Below are 24495 nucleotides of genomic sequence, written 5' to 3'. Positions count from 1 at the left end.
CACCGCGCCTAAAGTAGATACCTTGTTGTCTCGTAGCTGCCGGCGAAAAACAATTTCCTTTAATTGACCCAGAATTGCCTGCGCGGGTGAGGGTGCAAGAACTCACCATGAGGGGGGCCAATCTAACTTCAACGTCCGATGATTAATGCCAAAAATGTCGGAAAAAATTCGACAGAAACAACAACCTTGCTATCGGTTGTGATAAATGCCAAGAGTGGCTACATGGTTCTTGTGCCAACATTGACGCTGCGGATCTACCTGTTCTAGCAAAATACGGCTCTGCACAATGGATATGGATATGCAAAAACTGCAAGTCCCAACCATGTAATCTCATACAGCAAGACCAATTCATTCTTTTGATCCAAAGAATTGATGCTCTTGTAGATCAAGGATATTGGGACAATGCCAAGCTACTGGAAATGGAGAACCAAATCAAAGACATGACTGCCACTATACAAGCCCTTCAAGCCCAAATAGATGCAAAGCCAACTTTCCAGGAGAGAACGAAGGACAATGCCGCTGTACCCGTTCATGCCGCGACAAAAACAGGACTGGTTGATAAACCAGTAACAAAAGACCTGTCAAAAATCCTAATTGTGTCCAAAACAAAAACTTACGAAAACAGTGTAGCTATCAAAAGGACTTTGCTAAATATTTCCCTCTCAAGCGAGTAGTGTTTGCGTTTCAGACGGTTCCAGGCAACATACATCTAGATTTATTCACAAAAAACGAAGCGGAAGAAGATTTCACCTCTCGGAAGAGTAACTTCATCGGCTCTGAAATTCTCATCAAAAAGGCAGTCGAAACCGAAAACCAAAACATTAGACTGCTCATCAAAGGCGTACCAACCGAACTCGAATACTCCGAAATTGAACAACTCCTGGCGAATGATTTCGAAGGCATGAAAGCATCAAAGAAGACGGAACTAAACTAGAAACCGTTAAGTTAGTTGCCAAAAACCTCAACGACGCGGAATGGGCGATCAGTGTAAGCATCTTAATCGAAAGCTTGTTTTACAGACCAATCGTTTTCCAACAACGTTTGATACAAGTCATACGATGTTTTAAGTGCAAACGCTTTGGACATGTTAGCAAAGACTGCAAGTCAACACCTCCATGTTGTCATTAATCGGGCAACCACAATTTTAAAATCTGTGAAAAAAAGATAGTCCTCCTTATTGTGCTAACTGCAACGGTGATCACAAAGCTGATGCGACTGAGTGCCCCTCATACCTGAAATATATATCAAATTTATGTTCATCGAGAGGTACAACCCTGCCAAACCAAATCCAAAAACTGATGAATCAACTCCATATCGGAAATGACGTGGTAATCAATGTAAATTTCTGGAACTGAATATAATTGGACTGAGTGATTACTGCAAAGTAGACTTAAACAAATGCCTGGACGATACAAAAACCTTTCTTTGTTTTCTCAACTAATGAGGACCTTTGTTGAGAAAGATATTTTTGATAACTACATTGAATGTTCCCACGATGATAGAGGCGTTGCTATTTTGTTGTTGGAGAGTGTTTCATACACTCGGTCTGTAGAATTGGAAATACCTGAGATTGATAGTGTCTGGATCATCGTCTTGATAAAAATTGTCAAAATGCTAGCCACAACGGCGTATATTTGCCCCAACTTATTAACGCTATTAGAAATATGGCTGTCTCAGCTCAGAAGAACACAAGAGTATGTGGAGGCCCATAGGCTGGAAGGTCTTCTCTTCCTAGGTGACTTGAACGCTCGACATACTAACTGGAGTGACTCCACAGTTAACAGTTAACACCCATGGTGTTGTACTAGACGAAAAACTTGCCTCAAGTCTAAAACTCCTCAACAAAGGTGAGCCTTGACAGCGTCATTGACCAATTTTTGGTATCGGGAAAAATCACCAACCAAACCTTCACTCTGGCTACCGATGAAGTTGTTGAGCTCTTTACCGGGGCTCCCAACAGGGGGCATATACCCGTCACAGTCGTTTGGAGCCGCCCTTCCACAACTTTCTGCTCTCAAAGGAAACCATGGATTGACAAAGCCAACTGGGTTGAATGGCGTGATATTATCGAAAGCAAACTAGAAATCATACAAGAAGATGATCGTACCGCCCTCTGGCTAAAACTGGTAAAAATTGTCCTCAAAGCGACCGACAGTTCCATACCCTTCAAGACCATCAAGAAACACAGCAAAACGTTTTGGAACGATGAACTCAAGATTGCCAGTGACAACCTCCGATACGTTAGGAAAAAGTTCAAGTATCACTCTAACAGAAGTAAGGGGGCTAAGCTCGATACAGCAAGAGATCACCTCAAGATGCTCCTTAGCGAACACTCCTCAAAGTGGTTGTCGGATACTCTCATGGAACTCGGGCACAAAAAAGGCAAAGACTTCTGGCGGCTATATAGCCGATTCCTCAAACGCGAGGCCGGAACGTTTAGAGCAATAAAAGACGACAATGAAAAACACCTCTGCTCACCCAAAAAAATTGCTGGGGAATTCTTCAGAAAAACGTACCTCGAAGGTAGGCATCTCCAACAGGAAACGTTCAAGAGAGTTCACGAAGCTCATGCGAATGCAGCAGTCGCCTCATCCAGTTTCTTCGATACTTCGGACAACGATCCCCTCTCCAAAAACTTTTCCGGATGCGAACTTGTCCGCGCTCTAAGAAACTGCTCTCGCTTTTGTTCTTTAGACAATGATCAGATATATCCTAAAATGCTGAAGAAAGTCGGCGCCAAATTTATAGAAATCCTACTAAGACTCTTCAATATGTGCCTCAGGAAAAGTCTCTGGCCCTGGAACATCTCTAGAGTGATATTCATGAAAAAAGCTGACAAAAAATCATACGACGTCCCCTCCAGTTATTGGCCTCTGTCGATCGCTTCCCACATTGGATAGGTTTTTGAGCAAATGATCGAGCACAGACTAAGACGACACGTCGATAGATATAATTTTCTTGAAGAACGCCAGGAAAGTTTTAGATCTCACAGAGGCGCAGTTCGTTCGCTGTGCGGACTTCAACTTGAAGCGGAGGGGCGGAAAAATAGCCACTCTAGCGCCCTAGTAAATATCGACATGGAAAAAAACGTTTGATAGTGTTTGGACCAACGGTTTGCTCTATAAACTCAAAGGCTATAGAGTCAGCGGTAATCTTTTGAAGCTCATAGAAACTTTCTTACAAAACAGAAAAGCTTTCATTCAGATTGAATCTTTTAGAATTGACGAATTCGAAATCCAAATCGGCCTGCCTCATGGAAGCGTTTTATCACCGATCCAACTCATCTTGTTTATCAACGATTTCTTGATCAGCCCGCACAAAGTGTTCAAATATTCAGATGATACATCGATACTGGTTCATGCGGATTCGCCAGCTAACCTGGCAGACCAGCTCGGAAACCTGTGCGGTTCGATAGAAAGTTGGTGCTTCAACTGGAAATTGAAAGTGAACGGTTCAAAAACAGATATAATGTCACTCCACACAGATGAAACTATACCATCGACAATCTTTCTTAACCGTCAATTATGCAAAACGAAAGAATTCACTCGGATTAATCATCGACAAGAAACTGACATAAAAGAAAAATCTCGACAATGATATCAGTAAGGGACAAAAAAGTTGGATCTCGATCCAGCGGAAATGTTCGAAGCGATGGGGTCTCACACTCAACACACAGACACTCCTTTTCAAAACGTTATCCAACCGCAACTCACCTATGCTTCCCCACTTTCGGCACATTTTCACCTGAAAAAGCTACAAGTGCAACAGCATTTTCAGATCGATTTTCAAGAACTGCATGTTTCCGTCAATGTCTGCCTGTGAAGTCTTGCTTGGAGTTCCCCCACTAGATATTCTGTTCCAGAGCATTAGCGCAAAATTTCTGACAAAATTGAAACAGAATCAACCGGATATAGTGTCTGAAGCTCAATTCAACGCACTTGATCACGCGCGATCGACAGGGCATCTCGAAAGCCGTCTGAGAAAAATAGAATGAGTCACAGGTGAATATCCTGCTGAAGGATATAGTACTCAGTCAGTCACTGCTTTCATCAATCAATTGTGGCTGAGAAGATGGTAACTTACCTGGTAACTTCGCTGTCCTGAGAATGTTTAGAGACACAAAGCCAGACTGCCACAGCAAGAGCCTCTGATCCTTGGAAATCCTTACTTAGCCAACAGAAAATGCAGCCTTGTCTTTGGTAACACTCGTCTGTTTGCAGAGTTCAAATGAAGACGGAATCAGTGTGCATCACACATGTGTATGTGCGGCTCAGCTGAGGAAAACGGCTCATTACTTCTTCTATGGCCGTCTATGGGACCACTACAGAGCAGTGAACATTGAAGAGCTCAATCTACTCACTTACGATTACTGCCAATCCCTCAGCAAGTTCATAGAGGCGACTGGAAAAGTGAACAAGCAAATCACTGTGACTGTCACGTTACTTATTTCATCAACCTCCCAAACAAAACTAGCAAATTAGCTCACATCTTCCCGCAAAGAGGGGACTTTCTTATACTTTATATATATAATATAATCAATTTAGATTTAAACAATAGGAAATGTTTTATGAAGACGTAGTGCTGGGAGGGTCCCCGAATAGCCAAAATTCCCAGTGTTGGGGAGGTGCATTTCTTAAGTTACATTTTTGCATTGAAAAATTTTTCAAACATTTTTTGCATTGCTCCTTACTTGTATTTTGTTATTTAATGTGATACCAGTTCTCAAATTTTGACATTCAACGGCATTGCTATTCAAACCAATTTTTTCTGTCTAATGTGTCTTTCCAATTTGTGTTATTTGGACTTTCAATCAGTTCGCGATTTTTTAAGTTTATCACAATAGCATTATCACAATAGCATTTCTAAAATCACTTGTACGTTCACACTTATCGTTTTCGGCAATCTTTTTCCAAAATTTATCTGCAAAAAACCTAAAACGCCTTAACCGACAGATTAACTGGGGTATAAAGGTGTGCTTTCTACGCAAAAAGCATGACAAAGCAGAGATCTGCTAATCCAGACAAAGACCCTACCAGCTGAGCTAATAATAGCAAAAATGTCGCTAATCAAATTTCATTACGATATCGCTAGGCCAAAAAATTCTGAAAGTTTTCACGGGTATCTGAGTCTTCATCAGAATACTCGAACAAAACAATTCAAATTTAGACAAAATGCCAAAACCAGATTTGGAATGAATTCGATTGTTCGTCAATGCGTACAAAAATGGAGTAAGTTACCACATTGGCTTCGGTTGGCAAAAAATGAAAACGTTTTTAAGAAAACGTTGAACGGTTTCTTGCTCTCTCAACATGAAAAAATTCCTTTGAATAGCAACGTAGGAGCTTTTAAAAGCTATTTTTATTTTTAGGAAGAAAGCAATCGAACGAAAATTTTATAATGTGATTCTTTACGAAATTGTTGATGTTTATTATAATATTTTGTTTGAATGATTTGATATATTTTCTGTTTCAAGTATATTTAACCGTATGGTTATAATTTTAATTTACTTGTTGCAAAAAAAATCTGCTGTGTTGAATATTACTAAACGCTTATTTCAATAAAGTGAACCCCGGTACCTGCATGTTTGCATTTGACTCACATCTGCAGGGAAAATTGATGAATACTATCAGAAAGGAAGTGATCTCAACAGCTCGCCTGAAAATCCGATACAATTACAAAACTAAACTGTATTCTCTCACGTTGTTCTTTTCAGTTAGCTAAATGCCTGGTCGCAGATTGCCCACTTGGATGTCATCTGAATCTGAAAATGATCCTAAAATGTCTGAGGCAGAAATGAAGCCAATGGAATTTTGCGGAAAGATTGTTTTAGTGGCGAACGAGAACGAGGCTTCCTTGATTTGCGAAGAATTGTTGCAGGAGTGTCGAGCACAGGGTGAGCAGATGATTCTTGACACGGTTTTTTAAATAGTTGTTAGGCAGATAGTGAATTTTTCTCGCTTGACTTTTAAATTTTTTGAGTGATTTGAATTGCGCGCATTCAGACATTTAGTCATGCGAAAATAAAACTGATTATGAGCGGTGACCGTACATAACCCGGGTAGAGTAGTAGTAGTAGTAGTAGTAGTAAAGGCTTTAGGATTTAAACATAAATAAATCCAAGGGTTTGTTAGACCCACATGAGTTCAGTCCAAAGGTGGTTTTAGTTTAGTCTAGTTTTTTCCAGTTATTGCAGTGGTCACATTTGCAAACAATTCGCCAAGTGCATTTGTCCCTCTTGTCATATTTTCTCAGAAAGTAGTCCCAGTAGATTTTGGAGATGGTGTCTTTATTGAGATATTTTCCGTAGCTGGTGTACACTCTGATAATAATATTGTATAATAATTTTGTACGATGGAAGAAGTTTTCATCGGTTTTGTAGAGTCGATTCGTTCCGATCGTCAGTTCTCCTCTTGTATGCTGTCGAGTTTTATCTTCGGTGACTCTAGGTAGATCAACAACAACGTCGTATTCGTTTCTATCCAATGATATCAGAAGCAGGAGATTGTGCATTTCGACATATAAGCTGAGAGGCAGCAGCTTTAGCTGTAGAAGTCGATCTTTGTATTCAAAACTTGCATTCAGTATCCACTTGGTAGCAATTTCCTGCACCCTTTCAAACTTCGCAAGATTCGACTTGTTCGGCTGCCATGCTTGAGAGCAGTAGGTCAGGACTGGCACAACGTAACCAACGTAAGAATTTAGCTTACTGTTTCGCGTGCTGTTTGTAGACAGGTTTCGTTTCAGTTGGAACAGTGCACTTAATCCCTTCTTCGTTCTCGTGGTACAGTTATCGTTCCACGTGAGATTTGAGGTGATCCATAGTCCTAGGTCGCGCTGAAGATTCGTCGGTTCAATTTCAAGGTTGTCTATTGCTGCTGTCAAAGTGCCTTTTATGTTGAGGAGCTTGCATTTAGAGGTGTTCAGTTGCATTTTGTTTTCGGAGCACCAATTCTGTATAGTCATGGCACCAATCGTGAGTTGGCTCTGAGTCAATGCAATTATCTTGAAATCATCGGCATATCCAAAACTTTCACAATTTGACACTGAAGCTGGTAGATCATTTATGAACAGCAGAAAGAGCAGTGGTCCGAGAATGGAGCCTTGTGGAACTCCACTGCTGACACTTACTGGAGTGGATGTTTCCGCATTTATTTTAACATATTGCTCCCTGTCGCTCAAGTAGGAGCTTATGAGTTGCAACAACTTTCCGCCAATGTCAAAGGACTGGAGTTTCAGTATAAGCAAGTCATGCGGTACTTTATCGAAGGCCTTAGCAAAGTCGAGATACAGAATTGTCAGGTTGTCTACTGTGGGGTCATCGTACTTTTGGTAAATTGAATCAAGGTAGACCAACAATTGTACCACTGCTGACGTATTTTTTCGGAATCCATATTGGTTTTCCTGTAGGCGGTGTTGGCAAAACTTGTATAGTGTGTTGAAGATGAGACGCTCAAGGACTTTTGACACACAGCAGAGTAAACTAATCGGTCGATAACAAGTAGTGTCTGATTTGTTTCCCCCTTTGAACACTGGCGTAACTTGACTGATTTTCCAGTATCTGGGGAAGATTCCTTTATTCGAGATTGTTTGGAATAGGAGGAGGAGTGACTTGCTGAGTGAGAAGGCGCACTTTTTCAAAACAATGTTTCCGATGTTGTCAGGTCCCGTAGACTTGTTCAGAGTTAAGTGTTCCAATATGTGCTGGATTTCGGTTTCGGAGAAAAGGAGACTATTGAGGCCTCTGTTCTCAAAAGTTATGCAGTGATGTTGCTTCTCGTTGAAAACACTTTGGAAAAACTGATTGAATAATTTGGCCTTTTCTTGGTCAGTTTCGGCTTTTTGAGTGGACAGAGTGACGACAGGAGGAACGTTTGGTGACTTGCGAACACAACGTAGGTACTTCTGGATGTTGCTGAACTGTCCACTTTGAAAGATTTCGGTTTCAAACATTTTCAAATCTTCATTTGTGGCTTCTTTTATTTGACGCTCCATTTTCTTCAACTTCAGGAGTTTTGACAAGACCGGAGAGACCCATTGCTTCTTTTTTGTAGCTAACTTCTTCATCAGGTGTGAGGTACGGCTGGATACCCAAGGTGGAAGCGTTGACCTGTGTCTTGTAACTTTCGGAATGAAATGATCGATGAGGCTGAAGATCCATTCGTACCATTTTTTGACAAGGAAATCGAGATTACTGAAACAGTAAGGGTTGAAAGGACTGTCTACTATAGCCTTATTCAATTCGTCCCAATCCGCTTTCTTAAAGGCATATTTGACTTGATGAGGAATGTATAGTTCGCTATGGAATGCGTTTACTGTAACACTGACCGGTAGATGATCAGCACATGGCTTGCCGTTTAGTGCGTAACAGTTGTAAAGATCGGTGTCAAGATCAGTTTTGACAATCTGGTCAGGGTTGTTGGCCAGAATGACGTCTAACTGAAGATTTGAGTAGTTCAGGAAATTGTATTCCGAAAGAGCATCCAGAACAGCGTTTTCACACTCGGAATTGGAGCTCATGTTGTTCCAGTCTGTTTTGGAGAAGTTGATGTCTCCACAAATGAACACGCCTTGGTAGCCTATTCTTTTAGCATGATTTGATATTTTGGAGAGCAGAATTTCTAACTGTTGCGGCGACCAGGTGTAGTCGCTGTCTGATGGGGGGCTGTACAAACAGCATATGAGAGTCGGCTGTGGTTTTGTTTGTACACTAATCACCACAAAATCCTCAAGATTTAGGTCAATCAAAATTTGTTCGTGCATAATAGTCGATCTGATTGCTATAAGTACGCCACCGTGTTTCGTTTCGTGTTCGCATGGTATTCTGTCATTTCGGTAGATCGTGTATGCAGGTAGGAAGAGCGAATAGTTTTGAACATCAGGAGTCAGCCATGTTTCAGTGGGGCATAAAATGTCATAGCTTCGCGTTGACAAGCAGTCTGAGAACTTCAGGCGACGCTCAAATTTCATCAGACTCCTTACATTGAACGAAAGCATTTCGAGTGTGTATAGTCACCAGTTGATACCAGTATTCTCTTTTTGTGCGTTTTCAAAGACAACCCAGTTGTCTCCAACTTTATGCTCCACCTTGAGATTTCTAATACGAACTTGCCTGCTATTGTAATTATGATTGTCAATGAGATCACGGCGAATGCGCAGACATTCATTTTCTTTTTTCGCGTCCGTTGCAGACAGCTCAGGACTTATGAAGATTGGTTGTTCGTAGGCCTTTAGCAGGTGAGCTGATTTCAGAATCAGGTCTTTACTTATGATGTTTTCCATGCAAACAAGTATAGTGCGTGCCCCTTTTTTGTCAGGGTCAAATTTACCGAGACGATGAATTTTGCTCATGCGTTTGTCTTTGATTTTCAAGAAGTCTAGGATTTGCTCAACCGATTCGATGTCGGAATGCATACGCTCGTCTGGTGTTTTGGTTCTACTCTCAGGTATACCTCTTATTCGAATTCCCAGACCAGGAATGTTGTTTGCATTTGACACGTCGCGAATTGTGCTACCGGGCAGTTTTCCAACAGCTTGTGCATAACTCTTGGGAGCAGTTGACTTTAATTCGGTCAAGTCTTTCTTTACATTTTCGATCATTGCATTTGAGTTTTCAATGATTTGCTGGAACTTTTTCATTTGTTCTCGGAGGTCTGTTAGATCGTCTTCCAATTTCGACTGTTCAGCAGGTTTTAAGATGGACTTCTGTGTCTTATTTTCACTGCATTCGTTACAGATGTGAAGCAGATTTGCTTCTAACTTGACAAGGACTTCAATACTGGACTGTTCGAAGCCTGTGCAGTCGGGTGTCATGTGCATTGCTTTGCTGCAGTAGGCACATGAGAATTTTGCTTCCTTCTTTGCAATCTTGTGATTGCAAGATTGGCACGTGATAACTCTTGAGGACATTTTGGCTAGCACATGCAAAAGATTTTGATTTGTCTTAACGGATTGTTGATGAATAACTTAATAGGCAGTGTCGGTAACACACACTCACTTAAGAGGCGGTCACGTGAAACTGAAAACTTAACTCTGAAAAATATAGCTTTTCTGACAACTCAAACTCACTTAAGAGACGGTCACATGAAAAGTTTAATTTTCAGAGAACAGATGCAGGACAGAATTCACGAACTCACTTAAGAGACGGTCACGTGAAAGACTGCTCAAAAAGAAAAGAAAAAGCCTTTCGGTAACACGAACTCACTTAAGAGACGGTCACGTGAAAGACTAAGAGTAAGCAGCTAAAACTTTTCAGGGGTTTTGAATAGTGATTGTGAGTCCACTGTTTTCGGGCGATTGTTGTCTCTGTCTTGTAATCCGTCGTCTCAGTGACAGGTTGTTCCTCCTCCTGTTTCGGCGGGGACGAAGATCCTGAAGTTGTCTAAGATGGGCTAAGACTTTTCCAGAGAGTCTCTGTTCCAAGAAACGGCCAATGTGCAGTTGTCGGTACTGCCGAGTCAAGATGGGGTTCTTAGCCTGCCGCTTCGGTAGCAGGTGTTTGATGATGTCGATAATAAGGATTCCTGTTTTGCAAAGTTCCTCCTTTATGTTCGGGACTCCTTCGCGTTGGACATATAATATTGCGGCAATGTGGGGCTTAAGTATCTTGAGATCGGCAATGAGCTCAGCAGTGGTGAGGGGGTGATAGTTGTTGCTGGAATGCGGGGATATTGAGTTGTTGATCGTATCGTGCCAAATAACAGCTTTTTCTTTTCGAAAAACGTTTAATTGCCAGATATTTTGAACAACTTTCTTCTGATTGTTTGCTCTGATATTGAGACTCAGGCCAGGCTTCGTGAATACCCAACGTCTGAGCTTCTTTCGGGTGTCTTTTGGTGTCGCTACAATAAGTTGATGCAGTGAACTTGCTCCAAATATGATCATCAGCAAAGTCAGGGGGCCACCACGGCTGCCCCATATATCATATTTAAACTGAAACTATTTAATATAAGTAGGGGTTAATGTCCGCGACTCTAATCTCTGGTTGGAGCCCTTCCCCAGTCCCCTTTCTAAATTGTTGCCTCGCCTGTAGTTCGAGAGCGTTTCACCCTATGTTAGTCGGCTTATGTCTGCAATTGGTAAGATATCGTCGCTGACTGGTTTCGATTTCGTCGAGCATAGAATTATTCTGTAAAATTTTATATGCAGTATATCATCTTGCTTTGATTTGCCTAGATTTGCCTAAACACATTCGAACACAACTCAAAATTTTGTTTAAACTATTTAAGATCTTTTTGTTTCAATGAATTGCCTTCAAATATGCAGCATATAAAAACACAGTTCAAATTTTCAGCTCCGTTCACCCACTCAGACTGGTCTCCGTTTGTTGTCGGTTTTGATGCAGAATGGGATGTAAATAATTACAGCAGAAATCCAAAATCAGCAGTAGTCGATTTAGTACAAGTTAGTAGAAATTTAGTACAAGAAAGTTACTGAAAACAGGCCACTATTGGTCGGCTGACAATTATTAATTGCTCTGAAACGAATTCTGTGAAGCAATTATTGCAAATGTGTGTCCTTTTTTGAATGCAAAATTTTTGCGTGATCAATTTTTTGCGCATTTTTGGTTGAGCATTGAAGACTGTAGGAGCCGACATGGCTTAGTAGTTAAGATGTGCGATCGCTGCGCGGGAGGTCGGTGATTGGAACCTCTGAGGGAGGAAATTTTTGCACTTACAAAAACTATCATTACAAGGCCAATATCCGATAAATCCAGAATGCATACGCGATTTTGTCGAGCTTTTTCACGACCCATGATTTGAGTTGTAAGATTGCGTGGAAACAAGCGACACTAGGCTAATATAGATCAAATTTGCTTCAAACTATCCCTCTCCCACGGATACAGTGTCTAAATAACCGAAATTAAAGAGAGCCTATTTGGGGATTAATTTCAGAAATATTCCTCTCGATACTATTTGTGGATTAAGAATTAGCGGCTTTCGCAATTACCCATAACACTGTTCATAAGAACAATTAAGTGTTTAAATATGGTCTCAAATATTTACTACTAAAGTTAGGGCAGTAAAGTTTTAGGCTAATTACAGGCTCAAATTTGCTTTGTTTCCACAAAACGCAAATTTTACCGGAATTTGTCTTCTCGGACTTATCGGAAGTAGCCAGATTGTCATACAATGTGGAATTTCAACCAATTACATAAACTGGCAGTTTTCCGCGCCTATTATTCGATTATGATCGATTTTGATGGTTCACCTTTGTATTGATTTTTTTTACTCCAGGTGTGTTGCTCAGAGCAGACTGTGTATTTGTTCCACCTTGCGAGAATGAACTCTTTTCCTGTGGAGTTGAAGAGACTGATTGAGAATCCACAGATTGTAAAGACTGGAGTTAATGTCAGGGGCGATATATACAGGTGAACACTGCGAAACCAGACAAAGAAAAGATTCGTAACTTTTGTGACCAATTATTGCATAGAAAGCTGTGAACAATTATTGTATAGAAAGGTTGGTAAATGAAAAAGCCTGAGTTACTTTCGTCAAAAAGAAATCTCTTTAACCGAAATTTGATTTGGGATAAAAGATAGAATAAAGAGTATACACATTTTATCTATACAATGGTACGGAGCAAATAAGCTAAAATTAGGATGGAAGCCTCATTTTTAAGGTTTTTTATAAGCAGTGGGTAAGACAAAACGCATTGTAATTTTTGCTACTATACACTTCCGAATATGGAGCTGACAGGGCAAAAGACCTTATGTATGAAACAGAACCATTCATTTAAATTATCCGTTGATTTTTCAGACTTCAAAGGCAGTTCAACCTCTCAAACAAAGGTTCTGACGTCATCGATCTCGGCGAATTGGCCAACAAAGTTCTCAAGTGCAATCAAACCTGGAGTTTAGACAGATTGTGTGTGCATGTATTGAACCGACAGCTTCCGAAGACAGAATCAATTCGATGTAGTCAATGGAGTGAGTTTAACCTGTCTTCTGATCAGATCAAATACGCAGCACTGGATGCTTATGTTTCATGGAAACTATACTGTGATCTTGCCAACTACAGTAAAACTTGAAGTTTTTTTAACAGCATCTAATTTATCACACCTAATTATTAACTGATTAAAATTGATTGAGTTGTAGAGATTTGCTTTTGAAAAGAATTGTAATTTTATTACTGATGAATTGATGCTCATGCAGCATAGTGTTTGCGAAAATTTTGTTTATGGCTTATCAGGACTTCAATTTTTAGAATAATGTTTTTTGCACATTGTTAACAGTCCCCTTTGAGAGTCGTGTTAACATGAAAACCATGTATACTTTGAGTTATACTGGATCTCAATATGATTTTTTATTTCAACTCTTTAGATAGTATCTGAATGAGAATTGAGAAACTTTCTTGTGCTAGTATTTAAAAGTCTTCGACATTAGGGCGATATTCACGGCAGGTAGAGAGGCTATGTACAATGAGAAACCGATAAAACTTTAGTAACCTGAAAAAAATTGAAGCATGATCTCGAATATTGCATCAGTCTAGTCTTTGTACCGAAATTTTCTCCAAAATTTTACCGGACATTTTCACTTAAACGAAGACAATCTTACAGCAAGGTTAACGGTATTTTGGGCTCAAAGTATAGAGTGGTGTTATAGAAAAAGGCGGTTGAAGAGGTCAAAGTTGCCGTGTTGTCGATACTTCCAGCCAAATTTAGCCAAAGTAAAGCGATAGCTGGCGCTATTATTGGTGTTCGATTAGTTTTTAATTGCTCTCGAACGAAGCCGTAGCAATTATTGTAAAGGTGTTGGTCTTTTTATGCAAATTTTTTGCTTCGGTTTTGCGTTTTTTTCTATAACATTCTTTGACTTCTCAAGTGACTTTTCACGCTTTCATTCTTCTGTTTTTAGTGATCTCTATTCTCACTCCGAAGTAAAGCTTGTTGCTGAAATAAAAACCGATTGCAGCATATCAAAAGAAGGGCGTGATAGCCACATGGGCAGAGCTTCTGTTGAGAGATTGCGAGGTCCGTGTTTGGAATCCCGCTGTGGTCAATTGTTTTTGCATCCATGAAAAATGTATCTAGGATACCGCCCCTGAGTTAAATTGCCTCACCTGTCATTCGAGAGCAATCCATCCGACAATAGTCGGTTTATTTTTTGCAGTCCAAAGGATTCGGATTGTACCGCTGTGCTGATTGTATCCCTCACTTTCGACTTTTTGATGGAAATGAGTAGTTTTTTCAAGTCAAATTAGAGTAGGGAATGTAATCCCGCTGACGAAGTAAAGAGAATAAGTGAGCAGGTTTGAAGCGTTTTTTAGTTGACATTTGTGTGGCAGATTGACTTCTATTTTCGATGTTTTTTCCTGATATTCTTGAATAATGTCTTATGTAATCTAATAACGGTTAATAGTATCTTTTCGATTCAGCAAAGGGCACTTAATGGCTTATATGACCTAGACGCTGTTTGCTAAACGCTCTGTGATTGTTTGAATTTTGTCAATTTTGTTCTTTTTCTGGCTGTTTCCTAGTTTCTATATTGAGTGGCCCCATTGTCGGTATCAGAAGGAGTGATAGACGCTAGGTAATGCTTTCATGTGATATCAAAAGTTATTAACTATTTTGTCTTAGATTGTTTTGAAAGAATAATTGCGGTTTCTTGAGAGTTGAGCAATTTTGAATTTTTTTCCTTTTAACTTGGTCTTATCAATAACAGTTCTCAAGGTTTAATAAGGCTGAAATTTTCTTTTAGTTCGAGTTCAAAGTTGGTGCTTTTAATGACATTGACATTATTTTAAAATTAATTTTTTCAGACTATAGCAAATGCTTTCTTTGAATTTGACGCAAAATGCTGTATAAAAATATTTGTGAAGCTTTTTCCCCCCTCTTTTTGGTTCACTAAAATGTTTAACGGCTTATTATCAGAAATGGCAGGTTACACCAATTTCTGTTGAGTCAAAATGATCTTTTCGGCTGACAATTATTAATTGCTCTCAAACGAAGTGTGAACAAATTGTAAATTTGGGTGTCTTTTTTAATGGAAAATTTTTGCGTGATCAATTTTGCGCTATTGTTCTAGAAAATTCTGTGATTTCTCAAGTGACGTTTTCTCGCTTCAAGTTACTTTTCTTCATTTCAGAGTGATCTCAATTGATTTCATTCCGAACTTTTGTCGCTTGCAAGTGGTTGAGTATTAAAGCCTTTGTAGCATAGCGGATAAGATTAGCGATCACTGCGCCGGTGGTCGATGGTTGGAACCCCTATGAGGGCGAAAATTTTTGCACCCACAAAAAATAGACAATACCCCCTAATTTAAACCCCCACTGTCATTTGAGAGCAATTCATCCGATGTTGGTCAGTTTATTTCTATGGTTCTTGATTCCGCGGCGCTTTACTTGATTCTATCATTACATGGCCAATGTCCAAAAAATCCAATGTGCATACTCGATTTTGTCGGACTTTTTCGCGACCTATGTTGTAAGATTAGAGTTGTAAGCGAGCGTGGAAACGGGTGAGACTAGCCTAATTTGGTTCAAATTTGCTTCAAACTATCCCTATCCCACGGATACAGTATCTAATTACCGAAATGAAAGAAAGCCTAATTGTTGATTACTTTCAGATTTGTTCCTCTCGATACTAATTTTGGATTAAGAAGAGAATTAGAGGTTTTCACAAGAACAAATAAGTGTTTGAATTTGGTCTCAAATAATTACTAATAAAATTTGGACATTAAATTTTTCGGCTAATTACAGGCTCAAATTTGCTTCGTTTCCACAAAACGCAATTTTTTGTCTTCTCGGACATCGGCCACCTAATGGTATTTTTGTTAGGTTGTGTTAAATGGAAATAGCCAGATTATTATGCAATGTGGAATATAATTTCGACCACTTAAATAAGCCGGCACTTTTCTGCGCCTATTATTTGAGTGTGGTCGATTTTGATATTCATCGTTGTTGTTTTGTTTGCTCCAGGTGTGTTGCTCAGAGCAGACTGTGTATTTGTTCCACCTTGCGAGAATGAACTCTTTTCCTGTGGAGTTGAAGAGACTGATTGAGAATCCACAGATTGTAAAGACTGGAGTTAATGTCAGGGGCGATATATACAGGTGAACACTGCGAAACCAGACAAAGAAAAGATTCGTAACTTTTGTTACCATTTATTGCATAGAAAGCTGTGAGCAATTATTGCATAGAAAGGTTGGTAAATGAAAAAGCCTGAGTTACTTTCGTCACAAAGAAATCTCTTTAACCGAAATTTGATTTGGGATAAAAGATAGAATAAAGAGTATACACATTTTATCTATACAATGGTACGGAGCAAATAAGCTAAAATTAGGATGGAAGCCTCATTTTTGTAAGCAGTGGGTAAGACAAAACGCATTGTAATTTTTGCTACTATACGCTTCCGAATATGGAGGTGACAAGGCTAAAGACCTTATGTATGAACAGAACCATGCATTTAAATTATCCGCTGATTTTTCAGACTTCAAAGGCAGTTGAACCTCTCAAACAAAGGTTCTGACGTCATCGATCTCGGTGAAATGGCCAACAAGGTTCTCAAGTGCAATCAAACCTGGAGCTTAGACAGATTGTGTGTACATTTGTCGAACCGACAGCTTCCGAAGACAGAATCAATTCGATGTAGTCAATGGAGTGAGTTTAACCTGTCTTCTGATCAGATCAAATACGCAGCACTGGATGCTTATGTTTCATGGAAACTATACTGTGATCTTGCCAACTACAGTAAAACTTGAAGTTTTTTTAACAGCATCTAATTTATCACACCTAATTATTAACTGATTAAAATTGATTGAGTTGTAGAGATTTGCTTTTGAAAAGAATTGTAATTTTATTACTGATGAATTGATGCTCATGCAGCATAGTGTTTGCGAAAATTTTGTTTATGGCTTATCAGGACTTCAATTTTTAGAATAATGTTTTTTCCACATTGTTAACAGTCCCCTTTGAGAGTCGTGTTAATATGAAAGCCATGTATACTTTGAGTTATACTGGATCTTAATATCATTTTTTATTTCAACTCTTTAGATAGTATCTGAATGAGAATTGAGAAACTTTCTTGTGCTAGTATTTAAAAGTCTTCGACATTAGGGCGATATTCACGGGAGGTAGAGAGGCTATGTACAATGAGAAACCGATAAAACTTTAGTAACCTGAAAAAAATTGAAGCAGGATCTTGAATATTGCAGGCAATCTAGTCTTAGTACCGGAATTTTCACCATTTTACCGGACATTTTCACTTAAACGAAGACAATCTTACAGCAAGGTTAACGGTGTTTTGGGCTCAAAGTATAGAGTGGTGTTATAGAAAAAGGCGGTTGAAGAGGATAAGTTGCCATGTGTTGTCGATACTTCCAGCCAAAGTAAAGCGACAGCTGGCGCTATTATTGGTGTTCGATTAGTTCTTAATTGCTCTCGAACGAAGTCGTCGCAATTATTGTAAAGGTGTTGGTCTTTTTATGCAAATTTTTTGCTTCGGTTTTGCGTTTTTTCTATAACATTTGTTGACTTCTCAAGTGACTTTTCACGCTTTCATTCTTCAGTTTTTAGTGATCTCTATTCTCACTCCGAAGTAAAGCTTGTTGCTGAAATAAAAATTGATTGCAGCATATCAAAAGAAGGGCGTGATAGCCGCAGGGGCAGTGCTTCTGTTGAGGGATTGCGAGGTCCGTGTTTGGAATCCCGCTGTGGTCAATTGTTTTTGCATCCATGAAAAATTTATCTAGGCTACCACCCCTGAGTTAAATTGCCTCACCTGTCAATCGAGAGCAATCCTTCCGACAATAGTCGGTTTATGTTTTGCAGTCCAAAGGATTGGGATTGTACCGGTGTGCTCATAGTATCCCTCACTTTCGACTTTTTGATGGCAATGAGTAATTTTTTTAGCTCAAAATAGAGTAGGGAATATAATCCCGCTGACGAATTAATGAGAATAAGTGAGCAGGTTTGAAGCGTTATTTTTTTTTTGACATTTGTGTGGCAGATTGACTTCTATTTTCGATGTTTTTTCCTGATATTCTTGAATGATGTCTTATGTAATCTAATAACGGTTAATAGTATCTTTTCGATTCAGCAAAGGGCACTTAATGGCTTATATGACCTAGACGCTGTTTGATGAAAGCTTTGTGATTGTTTGAATTTTGTCAATTTTGTTCTTTTTCTGGCTGTTTCCTAGTTTCTTTAATGAGTGGCCCCATTGTCGGTATCGGAGTGATAGACGCTAGGTAATGCTTTCATGCGATATCAAAAGTTATTAACTATTTTGTCTTAGATTGTTTTGAAAGAATAATTGCGGTTTCTTGAGAGTTAAGCAATTTTGAATTTTTTTTCCTTTTATCTTAGTCTTATCAATAACAGTTCTCAAGGTTTAATAAGGCTGAAATTTTCTTTTAGTTCGAGTTCAAAGTTTGTGCTTTTAATGACATTGACGTTATTTTAAAATTAATTTTTTCAGCCTATAGCAAATGCTTTCTTTGAATTTGACGCAAAATGCTGTATAAAAATATTTGTGAAGCTTTTTCCCCTCTTTTTGGTTCACTAAAATGTGAAACGGCTTATTATCAGTAATGGCAGGTTACACCATTTTCTGTTGAGACAAAATGATCTTTTCAATTACTTGAGTAGATATTTGTGTTTTTTATGACCTCATTCTTCTTTAAAAAATGATTGTTTTTGATGCTTTTTGCTTGTTTTTTTTTTAATTTTAAAATTAGCATTTCTTAGTTGATTTTTTGGCCGGAGTGATTGTTGGCCGGAGGCAACTTGTTGGCTTCATTCTTTAGTTATCGCTTTCTTTGACATAGATAGCGTTTTTTAGATATTTTCTTACTACTTTGAATCTCGCCATTGGTGTTCTTGTCCCTTTGTCACCTAACGGAATTGCGCATGCTTTTTACGACGTTTTATCTTGTGTTAACTAGGAATCGTAGTTGCAATTTTGGTTTCTCTTTGGAAGCCGTAATTTTTGAAAGAATCTTGTTTTTTGTGAAGTTTCATGAAGCAAAACAAATGAGCATTGTTGATCATACAAAATTTGTCTGCTTTTTGTTCTTTTTTTTGAAAAATTGAAGCATTTATCAGCATTTCTAGAGAGGCTTCTGAAATGTTTTTTTTACCACTTAATTAAAGTATCTGTATTTATATAGGTCACCTTAGAATATACACAAAAATGGGGGCTGGTATTTAGTCCGTGCATACATATTTTGGTGCTTAGATAGTTTTTCAGACTAAGTTTTTCTTAACTGTTCTTTTTTAACTTCTTGCTAGCAGTGTTTAATTGCTCTCAAACAAAGTTTATAGCAGTTATTTTATTGCTCTGGTCCTTTTTATGCAATATTTTGCTTTGTGATCGAGTTTTTTCATAACCCATTTGACTTTCAGGCCTCAAAAACCGGATAATCATGTAATGCTCGGAGGGCACTATGTTATCTTAGAGCCTTAAGCCTAAGCAGTCTGTCGTACGCAAATGAGATTGCGTACTTAATCTTGAGTCGCGAGTGACGATTATGTTTTATTTCCTAACTTGTGCGGCGAGTGCGCTTTACACAATTTCTAATTAAATCCGCTTAGCGAATCGCTTGGTAATTACTTGTCTACTTTACTTGACTAGTAAGACAGTTATTGAAGAATGAGTTAAATAAGGCAACTGTTCGCGAAGTGCAAAACTAAAAGAGTGAGTATTAAGGCAACTGGTACTACAGAAGTCACAACAAATTTGAACAATAATTTCCCGCTACGGCAGATGGGAATAACAGACTAGCATGCGAAATAACATTGACTTATACACATGCCCTTCAGGAATAAGTACACTAAATTAAATTAAGTACATCGTATAATAAATTTACTGCACTAAATTAATTTATGATGTATGACATTTCTCCCGCTTCAATGAAAATTAAAATTGCGTAAAATAAAATTTTAATAACAATATGAATAATATTAATACTTATTCACCGGTTAAATAGTATCAACAATATATGTACTGGTTATCATAGCTAGTCATAAATATTAATGTATCAAGTTTTAATTTTTCAAAGTTTTCACAAGTCTTCATCAATTATGAGCTCATTTGATGTACTGTGATCCGCTGGTCGTATACGAGGATCTGTTGGTGATACCTGTCCTATGATAGGCGATGGGAAGTCATTTTCTATGGGTTCAACCCGCGATGCTGTGTCTACAATTTTTTGTACAATTGAAGGTTGTATCGATTCAATATCTCCTACGCGGCGTTTCCTGCGGGGTGGAGCAAAGTTCGGGGGGGGGGGCACGAATTAGTAGATTCACCAGACGAGTCTTCTTTATCGTATCCATAGTATTTAGGACTTTTTCTAGTCCGTTTTGTTGCTCTTATCGGTATTTGTTGTAATGCTATTGCTGGAGCCGATGTAGATGGCAAGATTAATTCTGGTTGGTTATTTGTAGGAGGGGGCGCGATCAATACTTCTCCAGTTATGATTTGCTGTTCGGGAGCAACCTCGGGATTTTCGGGTAATACTTGGGGAGCGAAATTTTCCGGAATTTTGGGCATACGTACCCGCATTGCACGAGCAATGTTTGATTGATTTGATGAGACACCGCTTCCAGTTTCTCGCTTGCGATGCTTCATCTTCCGATCTCCCTTTTGTATGCGCGTGGACTCTTTTATGTGGCTAAGTATTCTAGCCTCAGTTGTCTTCTCATGCGTGCGGGGTCCTCGACGGTTTATATATTCTGTTAATTTCGTTTTCCGTTCTTCCCGAGTACCAAATTTGGCAATGTCACTATTGCGCATTGTTACTTCACTTTCCCCGGTTCGCGAATAACAGAAGTATATTTATCGGTCTTTTGTACCACAGATCCTGGAGCCAACACCTCATACAGTCCATCAAGATTTTTCTTGGATCTTTTATGATGATCTTTCTTCCGAGCAATGTTCAACTGTACGGCGTGTTCTTTTAGAGGTAGTGGACGATGCGCTTTTGTGGTGCGAAGGAAACGGGATTCGTTGTCTGCTGCTAGACGTTCACGTGTGGTAGCGTACTTTGTTGCCTTGCACATGTTGCGCTCGACTTCATCGTCGCTACGGCTGTTACCCCAGTGGTCCTCCGGCCACAATTCATCAGGAGTTACTGTTTCTTCATCTAAATAATGATTAAAAATTTTTTCATAATTTAGATCAGATGATTTTGTTTGAGTACTTATGTTACTAAGCGGTGTATTGGCTTTGCGCCCAAAGTGAGATTCGAATGGCGAAAGCTTTGTTGTTTTATGTTTACATATGCGAAGCTGGTATATAATTGATTTTAATGCTGCTTTAATGGTGAACGAATTTAATTCTTTATTTGCTTCTTTTATACATGCTAAGCGTTGTTTAATAGTACCAATAAGTCTTTCAACTAGTCCTATTGCACGATGGTCATTCGCCGGAGCTGGTATTAATGTGATATTTTTTTTCATACAAAAATTTTTTACTTGGTTACCTATAAGACAACGAGCTTGGTCTATTCTTAAGGAACCAGGAACTATACCATGAATTTGTATATAATTATCTAAAAATTTTATTACATTCGATGCATTTGCATTATCAACTAATTCTGCAGAAGGATATTTTGAAAATCTATCAATACATGTTAAAATGTATATTTCATGTTTTTTTCGTTATTAATAGGTCCTGCAAAATCTATTTGTATTTCTTGGTTCGGAACTATACATGGTGTATGTGCTTTAAATTGTTTTGCGGGAATAGCAGATTTTAAATTTTTACCGATAGTAGTGCAAGATTTGCACTCTATTGCTTTGACGAGCAAATCACGATTCATGTATGGCCACCAGCGGTGCTGAGCCATACATACCATCCCCCAGCTACCTGGGTGACTCGCATGCAAATCTTCAATGAGTGCATCTTTGAGCGCGTTCGGTATGGCTACCTTCTCGTCCATACAAACACATCCGCTATTCACATGAAGGTCCCGCCAATAGCTATGGAGATACTGGTTGAGGGCCTTTAATCGTTCTTCATCTCCCCTGATTATGCAATCCCCAACCTCCTTCAGAACTGCATCCTTGCCTGTTAGGGATGCGATTAGCCCTTTGTTGAACACCTTGCCCACAACTTTCTCAAAGGACACCACTTTAGGGCTATCCGTGAGTGGGGTGCTTAGATTAGAGTGAGATGATGATCTGCGTGGCGTGCTTGTTGTTGCATTATCCGTAAATGATACGCGGGGCGAAGCTCTTGTTGCTCGGGATGAGATCGATTTTCCCTTTAGAGATGAAGCTTGTTGACTCATTGTTGATGAGAGTTGAGTTTTTTCAATTAAATTGATTGACAAAGAGGAGGACTACTGAATTTCAGATTGAGTTTGGGCAAAAAGCACTTGTTTGTTGTTTGTTAATTGAGCACGTGAGTTATTTAAAGTATTTGAGTTTGGATTACTAAATAAGGTAGGAATTTGAGACTGATTTTTGATTGACAAGTGAGAATGACTTATTGAAGCAAATTTAGGAGTATTTTGGTAAGCGAGTGACGCTTTTCCTGTTTCTACAAGCATTTGAGACTCAATTTGTAGAGGTTTAACTGTAATTGGTGGACTATGTGACGCAAATTTAGAATGAATTTGGTATTTAGTAACTTGCTTTGCAAAAGAGGCATCTGAAGAATGCAATCTAATCTTTTGAGTATTTAATAAAGTGTTATGCCTTGCGAGTGTTAATTTATTAAATGAAAAGCGTACTCGCGATGCGAGATCAGAATTGGTATTAATTAATTTGTAAGTGTTTACTTTTGAAGTAGGATATGTATGTGCGAATACTGATTCATTTTGAGTTGAATGTACTCGCTGATCATTTGCACTAGTACAATTAATACTATTAGTGGGATTAAAAATCGGGTTATACTTTTGATCCGCGAGTGATTTAATATTTTGAGTTAAGTGTACTCGCGAGGCGTGTTTACTATACTGATTATTGAATTTAAGGGAGGTTATGTTAGAGTTGTATTTTCGCGCCGCGAGATTTGAACTAACATTTGTTAAGCGTACACGCTGAGCGGACTTTATGTCAAAGTTAGAATTTTGTTTTGAGAATAATTTTAAACTATTGTTTCGCGGAGCGAATAATTCGTTAACTTTTGTTTGAGGATTTGGTTTGACATAATCTATATTTAAAACTTGTTCAGTATTAGTGGTGGAATTTTTTTTTCACCATCAATATCAATATATAATTTATTAAGTGAATGAGCTAAAATGTGTTTTCGTTGAAGTAATTGAGCATCAGAGTGTATGCTTGATAATGTTGCGACTAAAAATTCCTTATCATATTTTGAAACACTTTTTGCGAGAGATGTAAACAACTAGTCCCATCTTCGCGTCGGGCAGATGCTCTATTGAGAATTGATAAGGCAAAAGACGATCAACCCATCGTGATAACCTACTATTGTAACTTTTATTTGATCGATGTTCTTTTAAAATAGAAAGTAATGCGCGATGATCAGTGATAATAGTAAACTCTTTACCATACAAATAATTTTTAAAATATTCTATAGACCATACCACCCCAAGAAGTTCCAATTCGTTAATACTATAACGTTCTTCACTACTATTTAAAAATCTTGATGCAAAAGAGATTGGCTTCCAACCATCAACTGTTAGTTGTTCTAGTGCTGCTCCCAATCCGGAGCGAGAAACATCACATTTGATTCGTGTTTCGAGTTGGGGGTTATAGTGAATGTTTTCTGTATTATTTGCTATGCGAGTTTTTATGGCAATAAAATGTAGAGTATGAGCGTCAGTCCAAATGTATTTAGTTGACTTACGAAGAAGAGGTCTTAAAGGGTGGCAGAGTTGAGCTAAATTGGGAATAAATTTACTAATATAGAGGACTGAACCGAGAAATGAACGTAATTTTTTAAGTGTATTAGGTGGTTGTAATGACATAATAGAAGATGTTTTAGATTCGAGTGGTGATATCCCAGATTGAGTTATATTATATCCTAACCAGGAAATTTTTTGCTTAGCAAAGTGGCATTTAGGAGGGTTAATTCGAAGATTATCTGCGTCCAGTTTTTTAAGACAGTCTAATACAAGTTGGAAGTGATTATCTTCAGAACCTTTACTTACAATTAAGATGTCGTCTAGGAAACAAAATGTATTTTTAAGACCAATCAAGGTGTAATCCATTGCCTTCTGAAACTCGGCAGGCATGTTTGTAAGACCGTAAAATCCCGTTTTGAATCGATATGTGCCTGTCATGTCACCACTTACAATAGTGAAATTACAAGGTTTAGCAGTTTCAGGGTGAAGATTTAGTTGGCTGTATGCATATTTAAGATCTATAGTAGAGAAGTATATTTTATCCGCTGGTTCTGTTTTGTAGTTTGTTATTATTTGTGATATGGAATCCATAGGTGTTTCGATATTTGGCATCTGATATTTATTTTGTGTATTGATTTATTAAGAGTTTTGGAATCCAATGCTAACTTTATTGTATGATCTCGTTTAACTGTGATTACAACAGGTGAAATAAAATAATGACCAGAACAGTTATTCAATTTTTC

General features: G+C 38.5%; 3 protein-coding genes across 3 annotated transcripts; 2 read left to right on the top strand and 1 right to left on the bottom strand.

Moving 5' to 3' along the window:
- Window positions 1-5692: 5692 nt before the first annotated feature.
- On the top strand, window positions 5693-13310 carry LOC142353978 (bifunctional 3'-5' exonuclease/ATP-dependent helicase WRN-like). The gene is made up of 4 exons (XM_075406221.1): window positions 5693-5893; window positions 11291-11400; window positions 12234-12367; window positions 12756-13310. The coding sequence occupies exons 1-4, from the start codon at window positions 5722-5724 to the stop codon at window positions 13024-13026; spliced, it is 687 nt and encodes a 228-aa protein (XP_075262336.1). The 5' UTR covers window positions 5693-5721; the 3' UTR covers window positions 13027-13310.
- LOC142354530 (uncharacterized) lies at window positions 7937-8994 on the bottom strand. Its single transcript, XM_075406852.1, has 2 exons — window positions 8326-8994; window positions 7937-8191 (listed from the first exon to the last, which is right to left on the bottom strand). The coding sequence occupies exons 1-2, from the start codon at window positions 8992-8994 to the stop codon at window positions 8189-8191; spliced, it is 672 nt and encodes a 223-aa protein (XP_075262967.1). The 3' UTR covers window positions 7937-8188.
- Window positions 13311-15910: 2600 nt separating the features above from the next.
- LOC142354370 (uncharacterized) lies at window positions 15911-16877 on the top strand. Its single transcript, XM_075406644.1, has 2 exons — window positions 15911-16048; window positions 16426-16877. The coding sequence occupies exons 1-2, from the start codon at window positions 15960-15962 to the stop codon at window positions 16694-16696; spliced, it is 360 nt and encodes a 119-aa protein (XP_075262759.1). The 5' UTR covers window positions 15911-15959; the 3' UTR covers window positions 16697-16877.
- Window positions 16878-24495: the final 7618 nt, after the last annotated feature.

The sequence above is a fragment of the Convolutriloba macropyga genome, chromosome 15 (assembly GCF_964194025.1).
Source record: "Convolutriloba macropyga chromosome 15, txConMacr16.3, whole genome shotgun sequence".
In the NCBI taxonomy this organism is placed as follows: domain Eukaryota; kingdom Metazoa; phylum Xenacoelomorpha; order Acoela; family Convolutidae; genus Convolutriloba; species Convolutriloba macropyga.
This window is presented reverse-complemented; position numbering and strand designations above follow the sequence as displayed.

Excerpts from the sequence above, each read along its gene's own strand:
- LOC142354530 (XM_075406852.1), bottom strand. The coding sequence starts at position 8,994 with ATGCTTTCGTTCAATGTAAGGAGTCTGATGAAATTTGAGCGTCGCCTG.
- LOC142353978 (XM_075406221.1), top strand. The coding sequence starts at position 5,722 with ATGCCTGGTCGCAGATTGCCCACTTGGATGTCATCTGAATCTGAAAAT. Across the intron at positions 5,894-11,290 it reads GCAGGAGTGTCGAGCACAGG|CTCCGTTCACCCACTCAGAC; the intron begins GTGAGCAGATGA and ends TCAAATTTTCAG. Across the intron at positions 12,368-12,755 it reads GTCAGGGGCGATATATACAG|ACTTCAAAGGCAGTTCAACC; the intron begins GTGAACACTGCG and ends TTGATTTTTCAG.
- LOC142354370 (XM_075406644.1), top strand. The coding sequence starts at position 15,960 with ATGAACTCTTTTCCTGTGGAGTTGAAGAGACTGATTGAGAATCCACAG. Across the intron at positions 16,049-16,425 it reads GTCAGGGGCGATATATACAG|ACTTCAAAGGCAGTTGAACC; the intron begins GTGAACACTGCG and ends CTGATTTTTCAG.